Genomic DNA, 21148 nt, shown 5'->3' on the forward strand with positions numbered 1-21148 from the left:
TAATATGTATGTTTTTTTATTATTCTATAGAGATCAAGTAGAATGCTAGTAAAGTTCGATTTGACGATGTTGCACCTCTAAATCCGTATAAATTTATATCCAAAAAACTAATTAAGATTCATGTAATAATTCGACTTCTACAACATGGGATTGTAATATCTGACATGTTTTCTACGCTTTACGAATTTTGCAGATTCTGATCGTGACATTCTATGCAGTCAGTCCATTGGATGTTTCAAAGATCAACTATATATATAAATATATATATATATAAGATTCAAATAGTCTTGGGGATGTTAACTTTAATTGTATCTTTCAATGAAATCCATTTTTTAAAAAATTACTTGAATGACTTAAAATTCCCTGTGTGTGGTGAGAATTGTACGTATAGTCATGAGTTCAAGGTAACTAAATTTTGACTTTATTCAATTTGTAATCATTGTATAATTATTTCACAGCCAATTCATTAACCAAGCACAATAAACTATATAATATAAACTAAATTTTACATAAAGTAAACTCTCAAACTACACTTGATTTGATCAATTGACTGCTGAGCAAACTCTACGAATTTCGCCGTCAGTACTCCCGGTCTTGACTTCGATATTACTCATCTTCACCATGGATCTCCCAAATTCCAAACTGAATGTCAATCCAAGCAAACCCCTTATTCCCAAATAACGTTGCACGAAACTCTGAGTCGATCCATCGGTCCATAACTTTTGATCCGATTCAAGAATTCCTCGGCCGCTCCTGAGATTGGCGAAAAACGAGTTGTCGAACCGGTTTTGGCTGCTGTTGTCGAGTCCGACACGGGTTGAGCCGTCCCCGTTTTGAGGGCAAAGAGACTGAAGAGTCGGGAGAAATGCGGGGTCGATCGATGGATCGGGACCACCGGTGGAATTGTAGTTGTACAGCCTGTAGCTGAAAAACTGGCAAGCGGAGGTGCCGATGGTGTGGCCTCCTGCATAATTTTCAAAAAGGTTAGTATATTTAGTCGAAATTATAAGTAAATAAATTTGGACATGCATGCACAACAAGTCAAAGTTAAAAATTGCAATAATTAACGTGTGATTGAAGCTTGACTTTCATTACATCTAACTAAAATTAACCACCACCATGTATTTACGTAGTTTCAGTGTAATATCTTTCAACTTCAGCATTAATACTTACCAACAAGGGTGACAAGATCCTGAGTATTGAGCCCTTTTGCTTGAAACTTCTGCACTTGCACATCAACGGAGTCAGTAAAACCAGGGAGATTAGAAGTATCACTCGCCAATGAAACCCGCCCGTCTCTCCGTCCTGTTGGCACAGGCCACCCCACCCCACCAGCCTGCAGCAACAATTAGCAAACAATATATAGTGAATTCATGATTTTGGACATATGGCTAGATATGACATATATTTGAGAAAGAACACTGAATATATTAGCAAGAAGTCATTAAACTGCGTTAACATCATACCAGCACAACTGAGTCCCGTGCAGCAAGAGCAAGAATATCAGCGCATGAAACAACGCCAGGGCACGCCGCCTCCAGCTGCGTCTTTGCATCGTCTATCACTTCATATCCTCTCAACAAACTGTTAGGCGGGGCAGTTCTCTCAGTGTCATCTCCAGCAATAAGTATAGAAGCATCGCAACCTTGGACAAAACAGTCATGAAAGTGCATTCTAAGCAACCCCGGCGCAATAGTAGGGTTAGCATTAAAGTGCGACCTTACGGTCGACTGAACTATAGATTCCACCCGAGGGCATGAGCTTAAATAGAACCCTACACGCGTCCCCTGACCGAACGCGGAGGTCGCGAACAGAACAAAGAATGCAGCAGCAAGTGTTTGATTTAGTTGAATTCTCATTGTGTTTATATATATATGGATCAAGAAAGTGTATATTTTTTTATAATCTTCTTGATGAACTTGTGTGTGAAGAGAAAGGGGATGTGGGGGATATTTATAGGTGGCGAAATAGATAATAATATGAGCTGGATCTAGCATGAGTACAAAGCCGATTTGTTGGAATTTTATTTTTTGTGACTAAAATTCAAAGGGTTATATTGGATGATGAGGTGCGATGCAATTTCCAATTAAAGAGACCAAATTTGAAAAATATAAGTCTTTTTGTGTATACATTATTTTGCATGTTTTGCATGGTGGCCTTTCACCTAATCAGAAAGTAATTAATAGATTCATTCAACTACTTTCGGTGTCATTACGAATTTGCACCAAATTTTACACGAGAGGTAAAAAAGATAAACTTCTAAATATTGCTAAATTTAATTTGCAAGGATTAATCAATTTAAGAACTTGATGGACGAGTGTGCCATGAAAATAAAATAGTTTCTTGCTCTTCCAACATAAATAGTTATTATTTCCCAATAATTATTATAATATCTGTTGATGATACCCCCAAATCAAAGTCTGTATAAAGACTACTTTCTTTAGCAACCGAAAATGGGGATGCTCGAGATATTTTATTCCCGGACAATCAGAAGCCCGAGCTCTCGTGCAAGCTCCCGGGAAATCTCACCTGGTCTACATCGAGAAGTGCAACACACTCGAGTGTATCAGTATGGGCTAGCTTATGCTTGACAATCATTTCTGTCAGAGCAACATGTGTTTGGCGTGTCAGAGAAGTCATCAGAAGTAGGGTATGGGCAGAGTCGTCTTACCATACTTAGTAGGTGAGCACTGAAAACAAAGTAGTAATGGGATTTCCTCCTATAAATAGCAGATATACTTCTCATTTACGGATTCTGGAATTTTGAACTCTCAAACACTCACGTATATCACCACATATACAGCCATTTTACTCTTCTTCACCTACTGATTTAAGCATCAGAGTGGCTATGCCAGATACTCCTCCGGCGCCCATTCACGAGTTCATTTCATTGTCTGCAAGTTACAGTTGAAGCCATATTACAGAGAAATAACTTCATCACAAGTTGTATTCCTTGCTCACTTTCCTAAACACAACACTTATATCATCATATGGTAGATTACCCCGACTTTGCTCATCTGATTTACCCGGATCACATCATCTGTCAAATACATTAACTCCTTCATATTGTTACAGTTATATATATATATTTATGTTTATAATTTAGTTTGATCTTAGCTTGTACCTAATTTAAAATTACAAAAACAGATTGGTTATAGCTCATTATCACTAAGACTCAAAGTTTTATTGAGATCTCGGGTTCAAAATCCGATTATAACAAAATTTCCCTAATTAAAAAAGGAAAAAAAATTTAACGTAATGTTTATAATTGCTATATAATAATGTTTTAGAACTTGAAGGAGGTAGCAGATATATGAATACATTGATCTAAAATTTTGTTACCTTATCTTTTAAATTATTTGATAAGGTATTTTGCGCAAACACACACACATATACATACATACATATATACATATACATACATACATATATACATATATACACACACACACACACACACACATTAATAATTTATTTATCATATATATATATATATACACACATTAATAATTTATCACTATTTGGAAATTTTAATTGACTTATTTGCATAACCATCATTTGGCTTAATTTCAACGTGTGTGTGTAGGGACAAGACTGCTAATTTCCAGTGATTAAATTCCAAACTAAACATGTATTAAGGAAACAGAATTCCTTATTTACTTATGGCATAACAAATTAATTCTATTCGGATAATGCATGCTACTCATGCTATAAATGAATTATGGATACATACTTTAATAACTTTTTCGATCGAAAATGAATTAATTTGGACTCAAGTTCGACTAAGATAAAATTAGAATTCAAGATGAATTGAATATATCTATGATGATGATATATTGGCAAAGTTTAATTTCCCCTATACCAATTATGTATTTCATTTTTTTATATATATAAATTATTGAATATATAATTTTACAGTAGCATATATAAATGGGTTGACTCGTCGGGTTACGTCTGACGCTGCCTTGTGTCGCATTCGGAAAAATTTGGTAGAAACGCGTTATCTAAAACGCGCCTTTCTGGAACAATGATTTTTATTTTTTTTGGGAAAATTCAAAAGTGGATGCATTGATCAAGTCAACTTAGCAAGTAGTAATGCACATTATAAAAAGGAGCAAACCAAACGCTATCTAAAAATTTAGTTGGATATGATTAGTTAAAAAAAAAAACTAATATTACATGACAATCTTATAATCTGAACGGTTGAGTTCTTGCTAACATATCATCGTCATGAAGCATAAGTTGAGGAAGCCGGAAATATTTTTGATGATCTTTGTTTCTCATACAACTTCAGTTCGATTAGATCAATATAGTCAAAAATTGAAAATTAATGTATCAGAACCTTCCAACGCAAATTAACCAAAAAAAATATTTTCCCGATATCATAATATTGTAAACCGTTAGAAACCTTTTTCGAATATTTGTTACGGAGTACACCAAATAACTTAATAATGGGAGTGGTGAAGGGTTAGAAATCCACTAACCCCACTCTCAACTAAAAACATTTGCAAGTCAAAAGCCCATAAATTGAAAAAAAAAAAAAAACAAATAAATCAATTAATTTTTTATTGACAACTTTATAATTTTCACACATTTCCATTCAGCGCAGTGGAAAAATATTTTATTTTTGATATATTATGTTTTATTTGGTTGTGGCTTATTTTATCGAAAATTTTATTTATGCTTATACATGTTATCTTTTGGATTTTAAATCCAAATTTAATTTATTATTATTATGTTTTTCATTCGCATTATATTTTCTGTTTTGATGTGGTGGTAAATATTTCTTTAGTCAAATCTTGATTAATTAAGTTATAAATTTTAGAGATTTGGCCACTTAGTGTTTGAGCAAAAATTTGTGTGAGACGATCTCATGGTCGTATTTTGTGAGACATATATCTTATTTGAGTCATCCATGAAAAAATATAACTTTTTATTCTAAAATATTATTTTTTATTGTGAATATCGTTAGAGTTGACCCGTTTCACAGATAAAGATTCTGAGATCGTCTCACAAGAGACCTACTCTATAATATAATACAAAATAAGTATATTATGTCTTTATTCAATGTTCATTCTAGTGTTTGCTATTCCATAAGCAAAAAATTCGACCTTTATCCAATATAGGATGACTTTCTCTATACATATATATATATATATATATATATATATATATATATATAATTATTAACAAGCCAATAAACGGTACATTATAAGGGAAAATTTTAAATTTGTTTTAGTGTTTGTTATTTAATTTTTCAAAATTTGATTTTAATACAATAAATTAGTTTTTTCTACATTAAATATCAGTGTTGACATATGACATAACAACAATATCCGACGCCATATTAGCACATTACGCGAGTAAATATCAATTTTCGAATAATTAGAGGAGGAAGTTACACCAATTTTTATAACTTTTCCGTCGATTAATGACTCTAAAAATCATATGCCTTAATTACGACATCAGATTTTCTTATCCAATATTTGCACCAACCATGGCGTCACTCGCATCATTGTTTCAGAAACTCTCTTACCCTCCAAAACCAAAGTCTCCAACCCCAAGAAATGCCCACCCCACCGCCGCCGTCACCGCCGCCACCAGAAGATCACTCTTACTCAACATACTAATCACAACACCAACATCCACGATACCGATAAAATCCGCCACCGCTCTGGAATTGAGATTCGCAGTCCCGGACCAGACACTTGAAGAAGCAGAAAACAGCATACCAATCCACACCCAGAGCCTACTAAAAGTGAAGGATTTGCTAATGGCGGAATCTTGGGTGGAAGCTCAGAAGGCACTAAGGAAGAGTTCATCGTACTTGAAGCAGGATTTGTATACGATCATCCAGGGTAAACCCGCCAAGGAGAGGCCGCGGCTCAGAAAATTGTATGCTGATCTGTTCAATGCCGTGACGAGGCTGGATTATGCGGCTAGGGATAAGGATAGGATTCTGCTGTGGGATTGTTGGAGCAGCATTATCTCCTCCCTTGATCTTGTTTTGTCTTATATATAAAAAAAATTATATGGTATTTATATTAATGTGATCCAAATTTTGTTTTGCCCTATCAATAACTCCAGAATTTTTGCAATTCGCGATGTCTTTGTTAGCTATAATGCTTTATTAGGCCAGCAAAAATCTGTGTGAGACGGTCTCACATGTCGTATTTTATGAGACGAATATTTTATTTGGATCATCCATGAAAAAGTATTACTTTTTATGTTAAGAGTACGTATTATTTTTTATTGTGAATATAGATAGGACTGACCCAGCTTACAGAAAAAAACTTGTAAGACCGTCTCACAAGAAACCTACTATATTAGACTTCGGTTCTTGAGAAATGTTATATGCAACATTGAGTGTTGTGTAACCATTTTGTGTAACTCTAAACATACATATAATATAAATCTTCGATCTTTTATTAAATTCTTATAGGCTAATTAGAATATGATGACACCGATGTATAATAAATGAACGATATACAATGGGTAACATAATTATTTATGATTTTTCAAACGTCGGATAAAACAATTATGTATAATATTTAACTTATAGCATCCAATGAAACTATGACAAAGTTAGGTAAGCTGCCACACCAAGACTAATTAGGGAGGGAATGACATGATTAATATAAATAATAACAAAAATTAAATCTATTGCATGTTAATTAGTTTTACACAGTACTTTAAAAATCATTAATCTTAATTAATGGCAGAGCAAACTGTACGTGTTGCTCTGCACGTATTTCACCATTGGTACCTGTCACAACTTCAATGTTGCCTATTTTCACCATGGCGCTTCCAAATTCCACGCTGAATGACAATCCTGCCAGCCCTCTGATTTCCAAATAACTTTGCACGATTGGTCGGGTTGAATCATCGCTCCATAATTTCTGATCAGTTTCAGTAACTCCTCGGCCCTCCCTCAGGTTCGTTAAAAACGAGCTATCGAACTGGTTTTCGCTGCCATTGTCGAGCCCCACCCTCCTCGAAGTGTCTCCGTTTTCGGGGCAAAGGGACTGAAGAGATTGTTGGGTCGGGACTGCCAGTGGAATTGAAGTTATATAGCCTGTTGCGGAAGAACCTGCAAGCGGAGGTGCCGATGGTGTGTGCTCCTAATTTAAAAAATATAGGATCATGATGTTAGTTTAATATTTTTAATAATATATGTCACGCCTCGGGGACGGGGTTGGACGACACCGGCGTTGCTCTCAATGTTTACATTCAAAAACAATAAGCCTCAAAAGTACAAAATTCAGAAACCAGTCTTTGTATTCATAATACCGAATGTTTCATTGTCTGATACAAAATCAAATACTAATGTTTTATAGCGGAATTATAAAATCAGACATAACAATGTCTTAACATATACATTGGAAACATAACTTAGAACTGAAAAACAATAGTCTTCTTCACCAGCCCCAAAACTGATTATGCTCTTCTTCTTCTAACCTTTCTTCCTCGTTCTTATCTCAGATGGGTTTGATGAGTGAGTTATATGGTCGTCACTCAGTAAGCGGGGGCGGGAATAACTCCCGGTTTTCAAAACCATTTTCAACAGAAACAGTAATACAAATAATATACAGAAGATCTTACTTTCAGAACAGGAATCAGTATTCAGGAATCCCAGGTTTCAGAACAGAAATCAGAATACAAAATCTTAACAAGAAAACACTGAGCACGTTCATGAATTTCATGGCTAAACTGATATCAGTCACTTATATGTTCTTTCCTCTAAGGGGTGATGCCAGAAATCAGGAATCAGGAATCAGGAATGTTTCAGAATATATATTCCTACCATTAGCTCACTAGGTTTCAGTGCTTCAAAAATCAGGAATCAAAAATACATATACTTTGCTTCAAAACAGAAATTATCAAACTGATTTCAAGATATTTATACATAAGCCCACTTACAGTAATTTGCTAGGAGTTTCGGTTGAAGTCTGAAATCTGCTTGTTTTCGTTACTGGATTTTACTGCTCGAAAATGCACTCTCTTAGCTCGAATTTCAAGTGATAATTCAAGATTTGTGTAACAACATTTCAGAACTTTGAGGGTGCTATTTATATGCAAAATTCTAACTGTTAGCCTCCCAATTAATGGTCATAATATGTCATGATGCGCCATTAACAACCTTTATTCCATGTTAAATACTTCAGTTACAAGTCATAATCAGAATCAGTAGCTGTCTGCTGGAATCTCGCACTACTGAACTCTTCTGCTGCTGGATTCTATCTGCTGGAAAAATACCAGTTTCTGAAATATTAGCTGTTGCTGGAATTTCTAGCTTTTGCTGAAAATTTTACATTGATACTGAATATTACTAGTTGCTGGAAATTGCGCTGCAATGGAGTCTCTAAAACGAGGCAAATTGGAAGCCTCATTCGCCGCAGAAATCCGACCATCTCTCCGCCCTTTCGGCACAGCCCATCTCGCCCCACCAGCCTGTTTCATATGCATGTGTCACAAATTAAAATCAAACGGGAATAATATAATATTGCATTAAGATTGAATTAAAACATATAAATAATACAAAATGTAAAATAATTGATAAGACTTACAAGCACGACCGAGTCACGAATTGCTAGAGCAAGAATGTCCGCACATGATACGACGCCTGGGCACGCAGCCTCCAGCTGTGTCTTCGCATCGTCTATCACTTCGAACCCTCCCTGCAAACTGTTTGCGGAGCCGTTCTCTCAGTGTTCAGCCCGGCAATAAGTATGGAGGCGTCGCAGCCTCGAACAAAACAGTAATGAAAATGCATTCTAAGCAAACCCGGTGCAATTGCAGGATTAGCATTAAAATGCGAACTCACTGTGGATTGGACTATGGATTCGACACGAGGGCACGAGCTCGAGTAGAACCCGACTTGTGTGCCTTGGCCGTATGACAAGTCCACAAATGAGGTGATCAACACCAAAAACAGCATATTGAAAATGCTAATAAGTACTGTTTGATTCAAGAAAATAATTGCCATTATCGTATTAAAAAATAGCACTTGTAAAATAAAATTTTAGAATGATTTTGTATGTTTAAGTGTTGAAAGTTGTTGATTTTGTGGAGAAATGAAATCGGATGGGAGTATTTATAAGTGAGATTGCATGCACATGGTATAGGTATGCAGAATGGTAAGCGAAAACAATAATTGAGAAAGTATGAGTAACCAAAGGCAGCATTCTTGGAACAAACTTAGGGGCTAAACTTCACTTCTTTGCCTTAATCTTGCGCTTAATTGCTTTTAATTAATTTTAGCTCGGTTAATGAGATGTTATCTTTACGACAATCTGGATCTAAGAATGACATGAAATTTCTGAAATGGAAATTTTTGTTGCTTTTTTCAGTCAACTATACAAGTGAATTTAGTATAGAAACTAATGGATTACACTTTAAATTTCAGAAAAATTAACGTGCATTCATAAACTTTAAGTTATTTAATTTTTTATATCCAAATGTTTTAGAACGGTTATATAAATTCATATGCGTGTATATATATTTATATATATTGTAAATGTAATGTATTATATAAAAAATTGATATAATATAATGAACAATGTATTTTAAATTTTAAAACCTAAAAAACAAATTTTAAAAACTGAATAATTATATACATATATTCAAAATATCGATTGTAGTTATATTTTTTAAAAGGAAAAACAAAAAAAATACATCAAATAAACTCTAATACTACTAAAATTATATTTTATGGAAGTTCAAATTTTAAATGATCATGTAATATATAACCAAATATTAAATTACGTTTTTAAAAATAAAATAAAAATGAATATTTCAAAAAAATAAAAAATCGAAAACCAGTTGAACCGATTTTCTTGTTCATAACCTCCCGGACCAGTTCTTCTCCGGTTTGACCAGTTTGATGGCTAAAATAGTTTTTTAGTATGTTTCGTACCAAATCCGTGACTGGTTCCGGTCGAATCAGAGGTCCGATCAGGTTTTCAAAATATTGGCTAAATCATCACAAAAACTACCGTTTTACAAGTCAACTTGGTGAGACAGATCTCCGACCCGACTCATGAGAATTATTAATTTTATGTCGAAAGTAATTTTTCACTGCAAAATATTATTTTTTTTGTTATTTATATTATGAATAATTATTTTACAATATATATTGTTTTGAATAAAAAATTATTTTTTTATTATGTCCAAATTATTATTTTCATTACGAAAATATAATATTTTGTTAGTCATGATCTGAAGAAATATTATCTAATATATGTTGATTTGAGTAAAAAATATTATTTTTATGCTAAAAATATTAGTTTTCACTACGATTATATAAATCGAGTCGACACGTACTGTTAACAAGAAGATCTGTTTTGTGGTTGGTAGGGATTTCAAATGTGTGTCGTACCCACAATCTTGTTTTAAAGATGAGAACTTAGAATAAGATAAAACTATTATAAAATATATGCTTAAAGTTGATTGGATAAATAAAACATCCAAAACAGTATGCGCTTCTACCAATTATATGGTGACTGAATCACAGTTGTCGGCACGCCATTTTAGAATCAAAGGTCAAATTATCTTTGAAACAAAGTCAAATTGCTTTATTATTTAAATAAAAGAAAATTCTGTATTATTATTAAATTATACGTCTTATTCTTTCAATGATTATTTCAATTTCATGCCCATTTTGCACTTTAGATCAAGAATACCACGTAGGTGCATTATTTAATTTAGATATTTGTCTTCGACTTTTACTCTCATAGGGTTAATAAATTGCTTGATCAAATTAGGTTAATGATACCTTGATAGCTGCTATCTGCGTCTCATAATTATTAGATTTTATTCTTCTTTTTTTGACGTGCTGATGATGTGATACCAATAAATGCAGATTTTTTTATGATGTGTGTGTAGCGACACTTCAATCCTAATATTTGAACTTATAACCAATGTTCTAAAAAACGGTAGACGGACGGTCACCCACCGCCTAGCACCTGAGCGTTGTCTAGACGGTTTTTTTTAATCTAAATATATAATTCTTCTTGTTAATTTACATATTTCTCCAATAATTCCTCCATGTCATATTCAAACTCTATCAATGACATATTATTTATCCGTATTCGATACAAATTAATTGAAAAATGCGTAGAACGATCTTTTTTAAAAAAATTAATATTTTAAAAACTAAAATATCTATATATTAAATTAGATGACCGCCTAAACGATTCTATAAATGGAAACGATGAGCAACCGTCCATCGCTTAGACGATCACACCTTTTAAAACACTAGTCATGACTATATATACTAGAGCGCTCTCTTGTGTGAATTTATTACAATATTTACCAACTCTCAAGCTTTAGAGAAAGTTCGATCTGACGATGACTTATTTTTCGCACTCATAAAAATATTTAGGAATTTGTAGTCTCCTTTTTTTTTAAAAAAAAAAAAACCCAGAATTTAAAATCTTAAAACAATGTTTTAAAAAATGATGGGGTTATTAGGGTTCTGGTGTTATCAGGTTTTTTAAAAAATATTATAATTTTTTTTATTAAATTAATTTTATCTTTTTATTAATTATAATATACTTAAACTAAAAGATGAAAATAGTAGTATATTTGTATCATCAACTAAAATATAACAATGTTATTTTAATTACATTTATAACGTTATCTATTGATTACCCAACCCGAATGCTCAAATCTACTCCTACCAATCGATCGTAACAATAATTGAGATAATTTTATTTTGAAACAACTATAACTTTTTAGTGTAACTGTTGAATTCCGCTGACAACAATTTCTCAAAACATATTATTATGTTTTCTCAAAAATAAAAAGACAAAAATTTGTGTTAGACGGTCTCACGGGTCGTATTTTGTGAAACATATATCTTATTTGTGTTCATTCATGAAAAAATATTATTTTTTATGCTAAGAGTATTACTTTTTATTATGAATATCTACTTTTTATTATGAATATCGGTAAAGTTGACTCGTCTCACAGATAAAGATTCGTGAGACCGTCTCGCAAAGAAACTTATTCAAATAAAAAATAAAAATATTATTATGCTGAATAAAATATTATTTTATTTTTAATCCAATGGACTCAATGAAGAACATAGTCTTTTATCCTGTCCAATGAGTACACTGAAGGCCCACCCACAGTTTTCGCCCTTTATTTTATAATATAATATTCTTGATTCCCAAACCAATGGGTTAAAAAAAAAAAAAAAAAAAACCAAATCATAACTGCCACTGTCAAATTTCATGGTACCTTTTCCTTAAAAAAAACATGGTACCTCGTATATCTAAAAATTATTAATATGGGTCTTTGTGTTATTATTTATATTTATATATATTACTATTTTTTTGCCCCTCCGGATAAATATTTTTCCCAAGAAATTTTTGTTCCCTTACTGCACATGAGAAAGCTTGAATCAGCAAACCACTTTGTATGAAAACAATTGACTTCCCATAAAGTTATAAAAGGTAAATGAAAGAAACCATCAAATATGTGTGTAATTCATAAAACCTACAGTACAAAAAGATTAAACTACCGCAAAGTCCTAAGTAGGCATTTTGAAATAATTCAGTAGCTCGAGCGTCGTATCATATCATGCTCGTTGTATATGCCAACGACATCTATAAATATAAGCACCATACACATATTTCCAACTTCAAACAACAAACCATTCAAAATCTTGAAGTGCTTGGTTTATAAGTAGCAACAATGGCAAGAAATATGGCCGAATCTGCTCGTGAAACAACCACATTGGCTTCTCTCGACAAAAAATTAGCCATCGCCAAACGTTGCGCTCGGGGTAGGTAATTAAGGCTTCGGTTTTAGTTAGATCATACCACGTTAAATTTTCAGTCTTCCATACATGTTTGTCAATTGATGGATCTAATTTAATTTATGCAGAAGGTGCGATTGCTGGAGCAAAAGCAGCTGTGTATGCCTCCATTGCCACTGCAATTCCAACTGTATGTAAATGTCTTAAAATATTTATAATAATAATCTCGAAATAATAATTTCGATATTAATTGCAGTTGGCAAGTGTGAAGATGCTTCCTAGGGCGAGACCTTACCTCAATCCCACTGCTCAAGCTCTCATTATCTCCACCGGTGAGTGCAATTATACCATCTTTTGTTAAGGAAAATTAATCAAATTTGACCAATTCAAGAAATAAGAGTAGTAGTCAATTCAAATGAAAAAAATTACCCACTTCTGTATTATTTTCAATATATAAATTTATCCATATATATAAAATCAAGATTCTTGGTGTGTTATGTGATTAAATACTTGTATATATATTCACTAAATTAAATTTTATTTTGTTTTGCTGTTTTAGTGGGTGGAATGGCATACTTCATAGTGGCAGACAAGACTGTTCTGAAAAAAGCACGTCGGAACTCCTTCAACGGCGCCTCCTCGCCATCGCTATGCGATTACTAAATTTATGGCAAGATTTCGAAATAAGGGTTATGTGTTGGGTCATATTCGAAATGATTTGTAGGCTTTGTATGACATATACGTGAATAAAAATGCTCTGATATTTATGACCTCGACAAATAATTTCATGTGAATATTGTATTTTAAATAAAGAAAACAAATCACATGGATCAAACCAAACAGATAATGATACTGCAATTTCTATCTATTTACAAACACCATTACAAGTTTTAGGTAAAACTTCCAGGAAAACTTAAGGTAGATGCACCAGAATGTGCATACCACACTGGAATGTGTTTATGTAAAAGCTTTGTCACATCTAAATCATTATAGGTTTGCTATCAGGGATCATCTTCTCTGTTTCCTCGCCAATTTCTTCAACGAAAATCAGTTGCTTGACTGTTTGCTGGCCGAACTCGTAGCAGATCCGTAAACCTGCTGCACAAACACATCATAAAGCTATTAAGATACCACCTGGATAATCGTATATGAACTGCAGTATCTACGTAATATTAAGCATACCGTGCAAAGAAGACTGCAAAAGTTAGGAGTCATGAGCAGGTATTGCACACGTATCTGATGGACGGTGAAACAACAAGTGTGCTATTGAACGATCAATAGGATTTGTACCTGCTTCCATATTCGTGAAATTGGAGCACCTGAAAAGGAGACAAGAAGATTAAGAGTTAGTGGAGTCGAGGAGAGAGTAAAAAGCATTCTTTTTTAGTAGCATGGCATGTAATGAGAACGAATATTGCATCCGGGTTGATGCTGTGGGTATTAGCAGAAAATGTGATATAAAGAACTTCAGTTTTTTATTGAAATCTCGATGGAAGATGGATTTTTAATTTAAAAAGGAGAGAAATTGCTACGTTTCTGTTCCTTCCACAATGAGTAATCCACTGGAAGTTCTTCCGTCAGCAGAACTACCACACAGATTTGCAAAATTATGCCTCTGATCAGCACCCTGCGCCAAACGGTACAAACCATCCCTTATGCATAGCCTCGTTCTGAAATCCAACTAAACAAAGAATTTCAACTGTAATAAGTTTGAAATAATTGAATATATGGCAAGACATAGAACTGTATGACTAAAGTTATAAAGAACATGGAATATGTTGAACAACCTGATTGCATAAAATATTCTTTTCAATTACAACAGTGATCGTTGTGTGTTTTAATGCTTCAGACTATTAAAGATGCTTCCTTACTTCCCACAGAGCCATATTCATAATATACAATTGCAGCTAGTCCTTCGACCCTTAACATTCATCTTTTCCTTGTGGTGCACATAGATGCTGAGCTAAAAGTTTTAATCGAAGGCCAATGTTTTTTAGGACCTTAGCACGAGATGGGCCTTAATGTGATGTTGTGCTTCGAGAATATGAATGGTTGCTTCATTCTCTCCTACCTTCAACTCTTATTTTTAATGAATAGAAACTAAATGAACTCCTAATACATCAACTATAAAAAAAATTCAATCTAAGAAAGATGAGATATCATACCCATTCCATTACGAGCTGAAGCTGGCAAAAACTAGCTGCTTCTGGGGAAACATCATCCAAACTCCGGGTTGAGCTTTCTTGTACAGTTGAAGAGCCTAGTTTCGCTGGATTTACCAGGCTGACTCCATCAGCATCAATAGTATCCTCAAATTTGTCTCCACAAAGATGGACTTGCTTCCCCACTGATCGAGAACCACTTTCATAGGCCTGCCCCACTATATTTGCATCTTCAAGCCAATTATTCACAGAAGATCCATTTCCTTGATTGCTATGTTGCTTTTCCATCTTTTCAATTCCTGCTAGAGAAGTTGCAGAAGATGGAAAGTCATGGAAACAATTAATTGACCAGATTCATTTCAGAACTCCATTTGCAAAAGTAAAGTCAAGTCAGTACCCTTACGTTTGACAGCAGAGGATGGTTGATTTGCTGTAGTCTGATCTGGTAAATGACTATTCTCTAAAGGTACATTAGAGATCAAATTCAGTAAACCCGGAGCTTGTTTCTGTTGCTGTTGCAATTGTGCAGATGGATCCTCATAAGAAGTGGCCGCAAAATGGAGTTGAGTGACTTTAATTGGACGGTTACTCAGATATCTGCAACTGCCTTTTCCAGAATTATGTTCTTTTTTAATGCCCTTCAGCTGGTTCAGTGGCTTGAACTGCTTTTTGAGTCCATGAATCTGCCAATATCAGTTAAAACAATTAAATTTCGGTACAATGTGACAAACTTATAGTGGAAATACGGCTTCTTTCAACTTGGGCATCCACTAACAAAGGATAAACAGTGAACAAAAACAATAGCTTCCGCTAATGTGGAACCTCCCTTTACCCACAAGACGTGGCTGAACTCATTGCAATTTAAGCAGTATCCATTTCATATTTACAGGGCAAACAGATGCATGTAAAATCAGCAATCATAGAAACAATAGCAAAAGAATCATGCATACCGGTCCACCACCTTTGGTTTTGGAATGACTATTAGTAAAAATGCTTGGACAGAGCGCATCATTGATTCCTACCCTCTGCAAAAAAATTGCTTCAGCGGTGAATCGCGGTTCAAAATTACTACAACAACAAGTCTCCAGAAAAGAAGCATGCATCAAAATCATAGAAATATGCACACACCTCATCTCTAGGGAAAAATCCATCCTTGCTATCAGGTATAGCAGGTCCATTCACAAAAGGAATATCAGAATCAGAATTCCCCAACGTACAAGAACTGTCTTTAAACTTAATTGGCACACTCGCCACGGCAGAATCATCAGCCAGATTGCTCTTTGAGGAGTCTCTGTCTTCTTTACTTGACTTAGGACATGAAAACTCAAATCTAAATTCTCCTTCATCTTTATCTGGTGATAACCAACTCAATTCATCTTTATTGACTCCAACACCAAATGTTGAATCAGGACTTCTGGTAAACAGGACACAATTAATTAGGATAAAGGCAATTGAATTAAGAAGGAAAATTTTCTTAACCTCAATAAAGAAACTGTTCAGGATTACCTAAACATCATCTCAACGTCTTCAAAGCTTTGTATATCGGGACAAACACCAGAGAAGAAACCAGTAGAATCTATGTTCTCAAAAGAATTAAAACTACTTTCTTGGTGAGTTGTTTCAGATTGGTTATCGACATGGGTTCTCCTGCCACCAAGATAGATCCCATTCTCAGGAAACTCACCACCATGGGAATCTGCACGGTTGATTTTGAATACATGACATGATGACCTGATATCATCAAAAGCTACACTTGATGTTTCGTCCATTGAGTCACTTTCAGATGAAAAAGGTAACACGGCACTTCGTTTATAGGACCATGAATCTGTATCTGCCATACAATTGCATTTATCATGCAGACTTGAACACCCACCCTGTTTTCTTCTCAGATGCGTGTATCTAGAAACAGATCCGTTCTCAGAATGGCTTGAATTACAATTTACTTCACAGAGAGGATTACACAAGCTGTCGTGCCACGGGAAATGATCATTGGAAGATTCCAACCCATCATTGGACACCACTTGATCAACCCGAAAAAATTCATCCCACAGCGAGTCTTCGAACTGTAACAGCAGCAACATAATTTTAGCTGTAATTAATGCAGAAAATAATTCCATAACACGAGTACAACACTTTCTTCCAAAATCATAGTTAATCAAAAAGTTGAAAAATTTCAAACAACAATCTTACAGTTTTAATAACAATGCCATTTATTCTGGTGATTAACAGGCAACTTAAAATTTACTTGAGAATTAAAAGGAGAACATGGAGTCGAGGAGTAACGAGTTGTGTCACATTCATATGCTAATTAAGCATGCCTTTAAAGTTTTTTTGGCAAAAGCTTGGTCATACAAAACCATTTCCAGCATAATCAAAGCCATGCAAGAAAGTACTTGCAAATGTAGGAAGATCATCAGAGTAAACCAAACGATCCTAAAGCAAACTAACAGCAAATCATACAGTATTTTGTTTACTTTCCCATTCAATGCAAGTATGCAACTAATCTCCAAAAGTTTATTATTGTAGAGTGCGGGGGGAAATGAAAATTGAAAATAAGAAACATTTACCAACTTACAACCGATACACAATCAAAACTCAACGATAAAACAGTAATAATCTTTAACCGTAATATGGAATAACCTTTCGTCATTTATCAAGATGATACCTAATTAACATTATATTCAAATATAACAACACGAAATTTTCTCTGGTTGATAAAGGAAGGAACTCACCTCAAATATGCCCAAGCCTGACATGACTTCAAGCAGTCACCCAACAGTCAAAACTGTAAGTAATAACCAAAGCAAATAGTGTTACAAACAAAGTACAAAAATAAACCACACAGCTCAATCAATATGCATAGCCTCCGAGTCAAGAACCACAAACAGATTTGCTGAATTAAAAAAAATAAAGAAAATCATGAAAGGAAAATACCATCAACAGACAGAAGAAAGAAAAAAAAAACTCTAGATTACAGCTGATAAAAGTCACTAAATGCAAACCAACAAAAATTAATTCTCATCAGCAAACAAAATCAAATCACCAAATGCATCAGAAACTCACAGCAGAACTCCCAGGAAACACAATCAATCAGCGCAAACCAAACCCTTCAGTCGAAATCGACACTTCCACTCACAAAATCAACAGCAAAAAAGCAGAATTTCCAGTTCTTTGGAGCGATTTTTTGTAGAAATCCTCAAAGGGAGATGGATGGGTTTTGCAGTCCGAGATTCGGATAGAATTTAGCTGGGGTATGTATTTAAATCCTTTCGAGGTTAAATTAAAAAATAAATAATAAAATAGTGGCCATAACAGTAGCCACGTGGCGTAGCATCATTCCCAACGCAAGTGGAATCAAATTCGTGGACGAGCAGAGCGGGCCGGATCCGATCTCATTCTGCTGTCCCATTGGTCCACGTGGCGTTTTGTGGCCGGTCGTAGGAAAATTGTGCTTAAACGGACCAAGTGCGATGGAACCCGGCCCATACTGCTTCATTAATAACTCGACAAGTGTCTTTAATTTTTTGGATGAGTGATCATATGGTTAAATTTAGGTCAAAATAATTGGTGGCAAAATCAAAGTTTGGTTAAATCTCTCTCTCTTTGTATTTTAAAAAAATATCGATATAATCGGTTCGATATCTATTATTTTGTTAAAAAAGAATGATTTATTCAAAATTTTGGTTCGGTTTTAAATCAACTAAAGTTAATCAAAGGAATTTTTTTAGAAAACTCGCAATTTTGGTCAATTATTTATTATTTTGATCATTCATGTAATCAAATTTTAGTTTCGCTGCTGACATTATGTACTTAGGCGTCAAATAACCAAAAAGTGTACCATTTTTTTTTTTTTAAAAAAAAAGATGATAGACTAGACTTAAATTTGACAAGACTACAGAAAATCAAAATTGTAATTAAGGAGCAAAACCTGAAAATTAAAACTTTTTTTTTTCTTTAATGAAAAGTAGCAGAAGATTTATATTAAACTAGCTAGCAAACATATTTTCAAATGCACACCAAAATAAAAATATTCCCCATCTTAAATCTCTATGTTTTAGATGTATCGTTAACTTTTACGTATGCACGAAATGTGATGTATATTTTTTAAAGAAATAAAATGTATGGAAACTTATTTTTAATTTATTTAAATGTATGGGTACTTTTAGCTATTCACAAAAGTTTATAGAATTGCTTCTTTTTTTTTTTTTAGAAAAAAAGGTATATGAGATTATGCATGACCGATTGCTGTTATTTTACTAAAAATTATAGTTGGTAGTAATAGTACACCTCAAATCGTTTTAAATTATACAACAGCTCAAACATCATGTTTTCGATTGTTCGACCCTATCAAGAACAATTATTGATCCCAACAATTTTTTTCTCAATAATTGAACTCTTTGCAATTAATGAGAATTGAACATTTGATATTAGCTATGATACTAATTTGGTAGAACCGAACGCTTGTCGTTTTATTAAAAGCTATAGCTGGTGATAACAGTGTTATATAATTCAAATATTTTTAATTCGTATAACAGCTCAAACACCATGTTTCAATTGTTCTATCTAACATATATGATTATTGCACAACATATTTGTACCCGTGGATCCCTCTATGGAGTACCCCCAATTTAATTTATTAAGTTACCAACAAAGGAGGCTTCGTATACGTAGTTTTTTCATGCTTTTTGGTCCAACTCCTCACCATATGATGTAAAAAGTTGAAAATGGAGATTTTTATAATTTTTCCATTGTAATTATTTTAAAGTCATAAGAAGAATAAGAACAATTATTATTATTATTATTACGTCTACATGTGTGTTTCGTATTCAAAAGACTGCACATAAAAGTTTGATGGTTTCCTCCACTATATTTTGGCTCAGTTGGTTCTCAGTATATCGAGAGACGAGACGAGACGAGACGACTCGAGTTCGAGACTTACATTTCCACCCCATTTGTGATTTTAAATGTTTGGAATTGAAATATGTGTCTACCTTATATATTGTAAATAAAGATCATACATATTGATGTTGGAAAAAAGAAGAAGAAAAGAAATGCCCCTATTAGCTCTTCTTCATCAGCAACTGCATAATGAAATGTAAATACTTTAAATTTATTGATACACACACAGGGAACGGATACAACATATTCTATATATAAATTTTTTTTTATAAATATAATAAAAAAATTAGGTCATGGAAAAAGTAATTATTTGTTTTATACACATTAATTGTAGGCAGGAAAATCAAAATTTAAAATGTAATATCAATATACTTGTTTTTTTAAATTTTCTATTTTATTTTTAAATTATTTTATTACAATCTCTGAAGGTTTAAAAAAAAATAGCATATGAATTATCGGTTAAGACAAGATATAATGGCTGTTTCACTTGATTAATTAATTGTTAATTACACATAAATTAATATTCATATTCAGACAGCAATTATATATTAGCATAGTTCAGCTTATTCACATAAGAGAAATTTTTAAAAAATAAGCTTTCTTTCACTAAGATTTTAAATATTACATTTTCAATTTTTAACGTTTTCGATCTTTGTTAATTTTTTCTATGCTAATTATGTTCGAAGATCATATATTCATATTACATGATTTTTTTTAAAAAAAATGTTTGATTAAGATCATTTTTATCCGTACATTAATTCTGTCGAGACGGTACTATATATATCTCTCAATCAGGAAGAAGGTTTTTACTGCGATTGATTTTTCATTTTTGAATAAAAACAATAGATTAAACAGAACACAACCTATTGGAAATATCTTACTTTTAATCAGACTATAATTAATTACACAACAATAAATTAAAATGTGGTCTTCCTTAATCTTATTTCATGCTCCATCGAAAATCTGACCTAATTAATTTCCAAAAATTTCATCACTTAATTCACAGTACTTTTCAAGCTCAAAACCCTACAAAAGGTGGATTCATTGCATGGCAACATGATTCCACCCTGGTTCTGGAATCCATAAACTTCAGCAGATTCTTCCAACAGCTTCTGAAACTGAGGATTCTTCAAACAAGAAATCGGCACCACAAATCTCCGCTTATCGTCGCCGACGTAAACCACCATATGTCCCTTGGGAGCCCTTTTCTTTTTCCTTTCTTCTCTTGATGGGATTATGAAGTTTCTCATTTTTCTTATTTGGTTTAGGTTTTCTTGGAGTGTTTTGATCCGTCTTGCTTCACATATATATATGTGTTTGAAAA

At 33.4% G+C, this 21148-nt stretch overlaps 3 protein-coding genes and 1 pseudogene across 8 annotated transcripts; 1 reads left to right on the top strand and 3 right to left on the bottom strand.

Moving 5' to 3' along the window:
* Positions 1 to 415: 415 nt before the first annotated feature.
* Positions 416 to 1907, bottom strand: LOC142526850 (peroxidase N1-like). Its single transcript, XM_075631479.1, has 3 exons — positions 1467 to 1907; positions 1174 to 1336; positions 416 to 964 (listed from the first exon to the last, which is right to left on the bottom strand). The coding sequence occupies exons 1-3, from the start codon at positions 1857 to 1859 to the stop codon at positions 543 to 545; spliced, it is 978 nt and encodes a 325-aa protein (XP_075487594.1). The 5' UTR covers positions 1860 to 1907; the 3' UTR covers positions 416 to 542.
* A 4801-nt stretch (positions 1908 to 6708) lies between these two features.
* Positions 6709 to 8938, bottom strand: LOC142527414 (peroxidase N1-like; annotated as a pseudogene).
* Positions 8939 to 12586: 3648 nt separating this feature from the next.
* On the top strand, positions 12587 to 13553 carry LOC142527388 (early nodulin-93-like). Its single transcript, XM_075632174.1, has 4 exons — positions 12587 to 12790; positions 12892 to 12953; positions 13020 to 13095; positions 13323 to 13553. The coding sequence occupies exons 1-4, from the start codon at positions 12700 to 12702 to the stop codon at positions 13424 to 13426; spliced, it is 333 nt and encodes a 110-aa protein (XP_075488289.1). The 5' UTR covers positions 12587 to 12699; the 3' UTR covers positions 13427 to 13553.
* Positions 13554 to 13601: 48 nt separating this feature from the next.
* On the bottom strand, positions 13602 to 18170 carry LOC142527387 (uncharacterized). Of its 6 annotated transcripts, none has more exons than XM_075632171.1 (10): positions 17989 to 18170; positions 17658 to 17710; positions 16432 to 16988; positions 16054 to 16336; positions 15876 to 15950; positions 15323 to 15608; positions 14929 to 15227; positions 14296 to 14444; positions 13946 to 14082; positions 13602 to 13861 (listed from the first exon to the last, which is right to left on the bottom strand). In XM_075632171.1, the coding sequence occupies exons 2-9, from the start codon at positions 17679 to 17681 to the stop codon at positions 13968 to 13970; spliced, it is 1788 nt and encodes a 595-aa protein (XP_075488286.1). In that variant the 5' UTR covers positions 17682 to 17710; positions 17989 to 18170; the 3' UTR covers positions 13602 to 13861; positions 13946 to 13967. The 6 variants fall into 6 exon arrangements, with proteins under 6 accessions (XP_075488286.1, XP_075488284.1, XP_075488283.1 ...); XM_075632169.1 differs by having other exon boundaries at positions 13605 to 13858; positions 16054 to 16339; XM_075632168.1 differs by having other exon boundaries at positions 13605 to 13861; positions 16054 to 16339.
* Positions 18171 to 21148: the final 2978 nt, after the last annotated feature.

The sequence above is a fragment of the Primulina tabacum genome, chromosome 15 (assembly GCF_025594145.1).
Source record: "Primulina tabacum isolate GXHZ01 chromosome 15, ASM2559414v2, whole genome shotgun sequence".
Taxonomy (NCBI): Eukaryota; Viridiplantae; Streptophyta; class Magnoliopsida; order Lamiales; family Gesneriaceae; genus Primulina; species Primulina tabacum.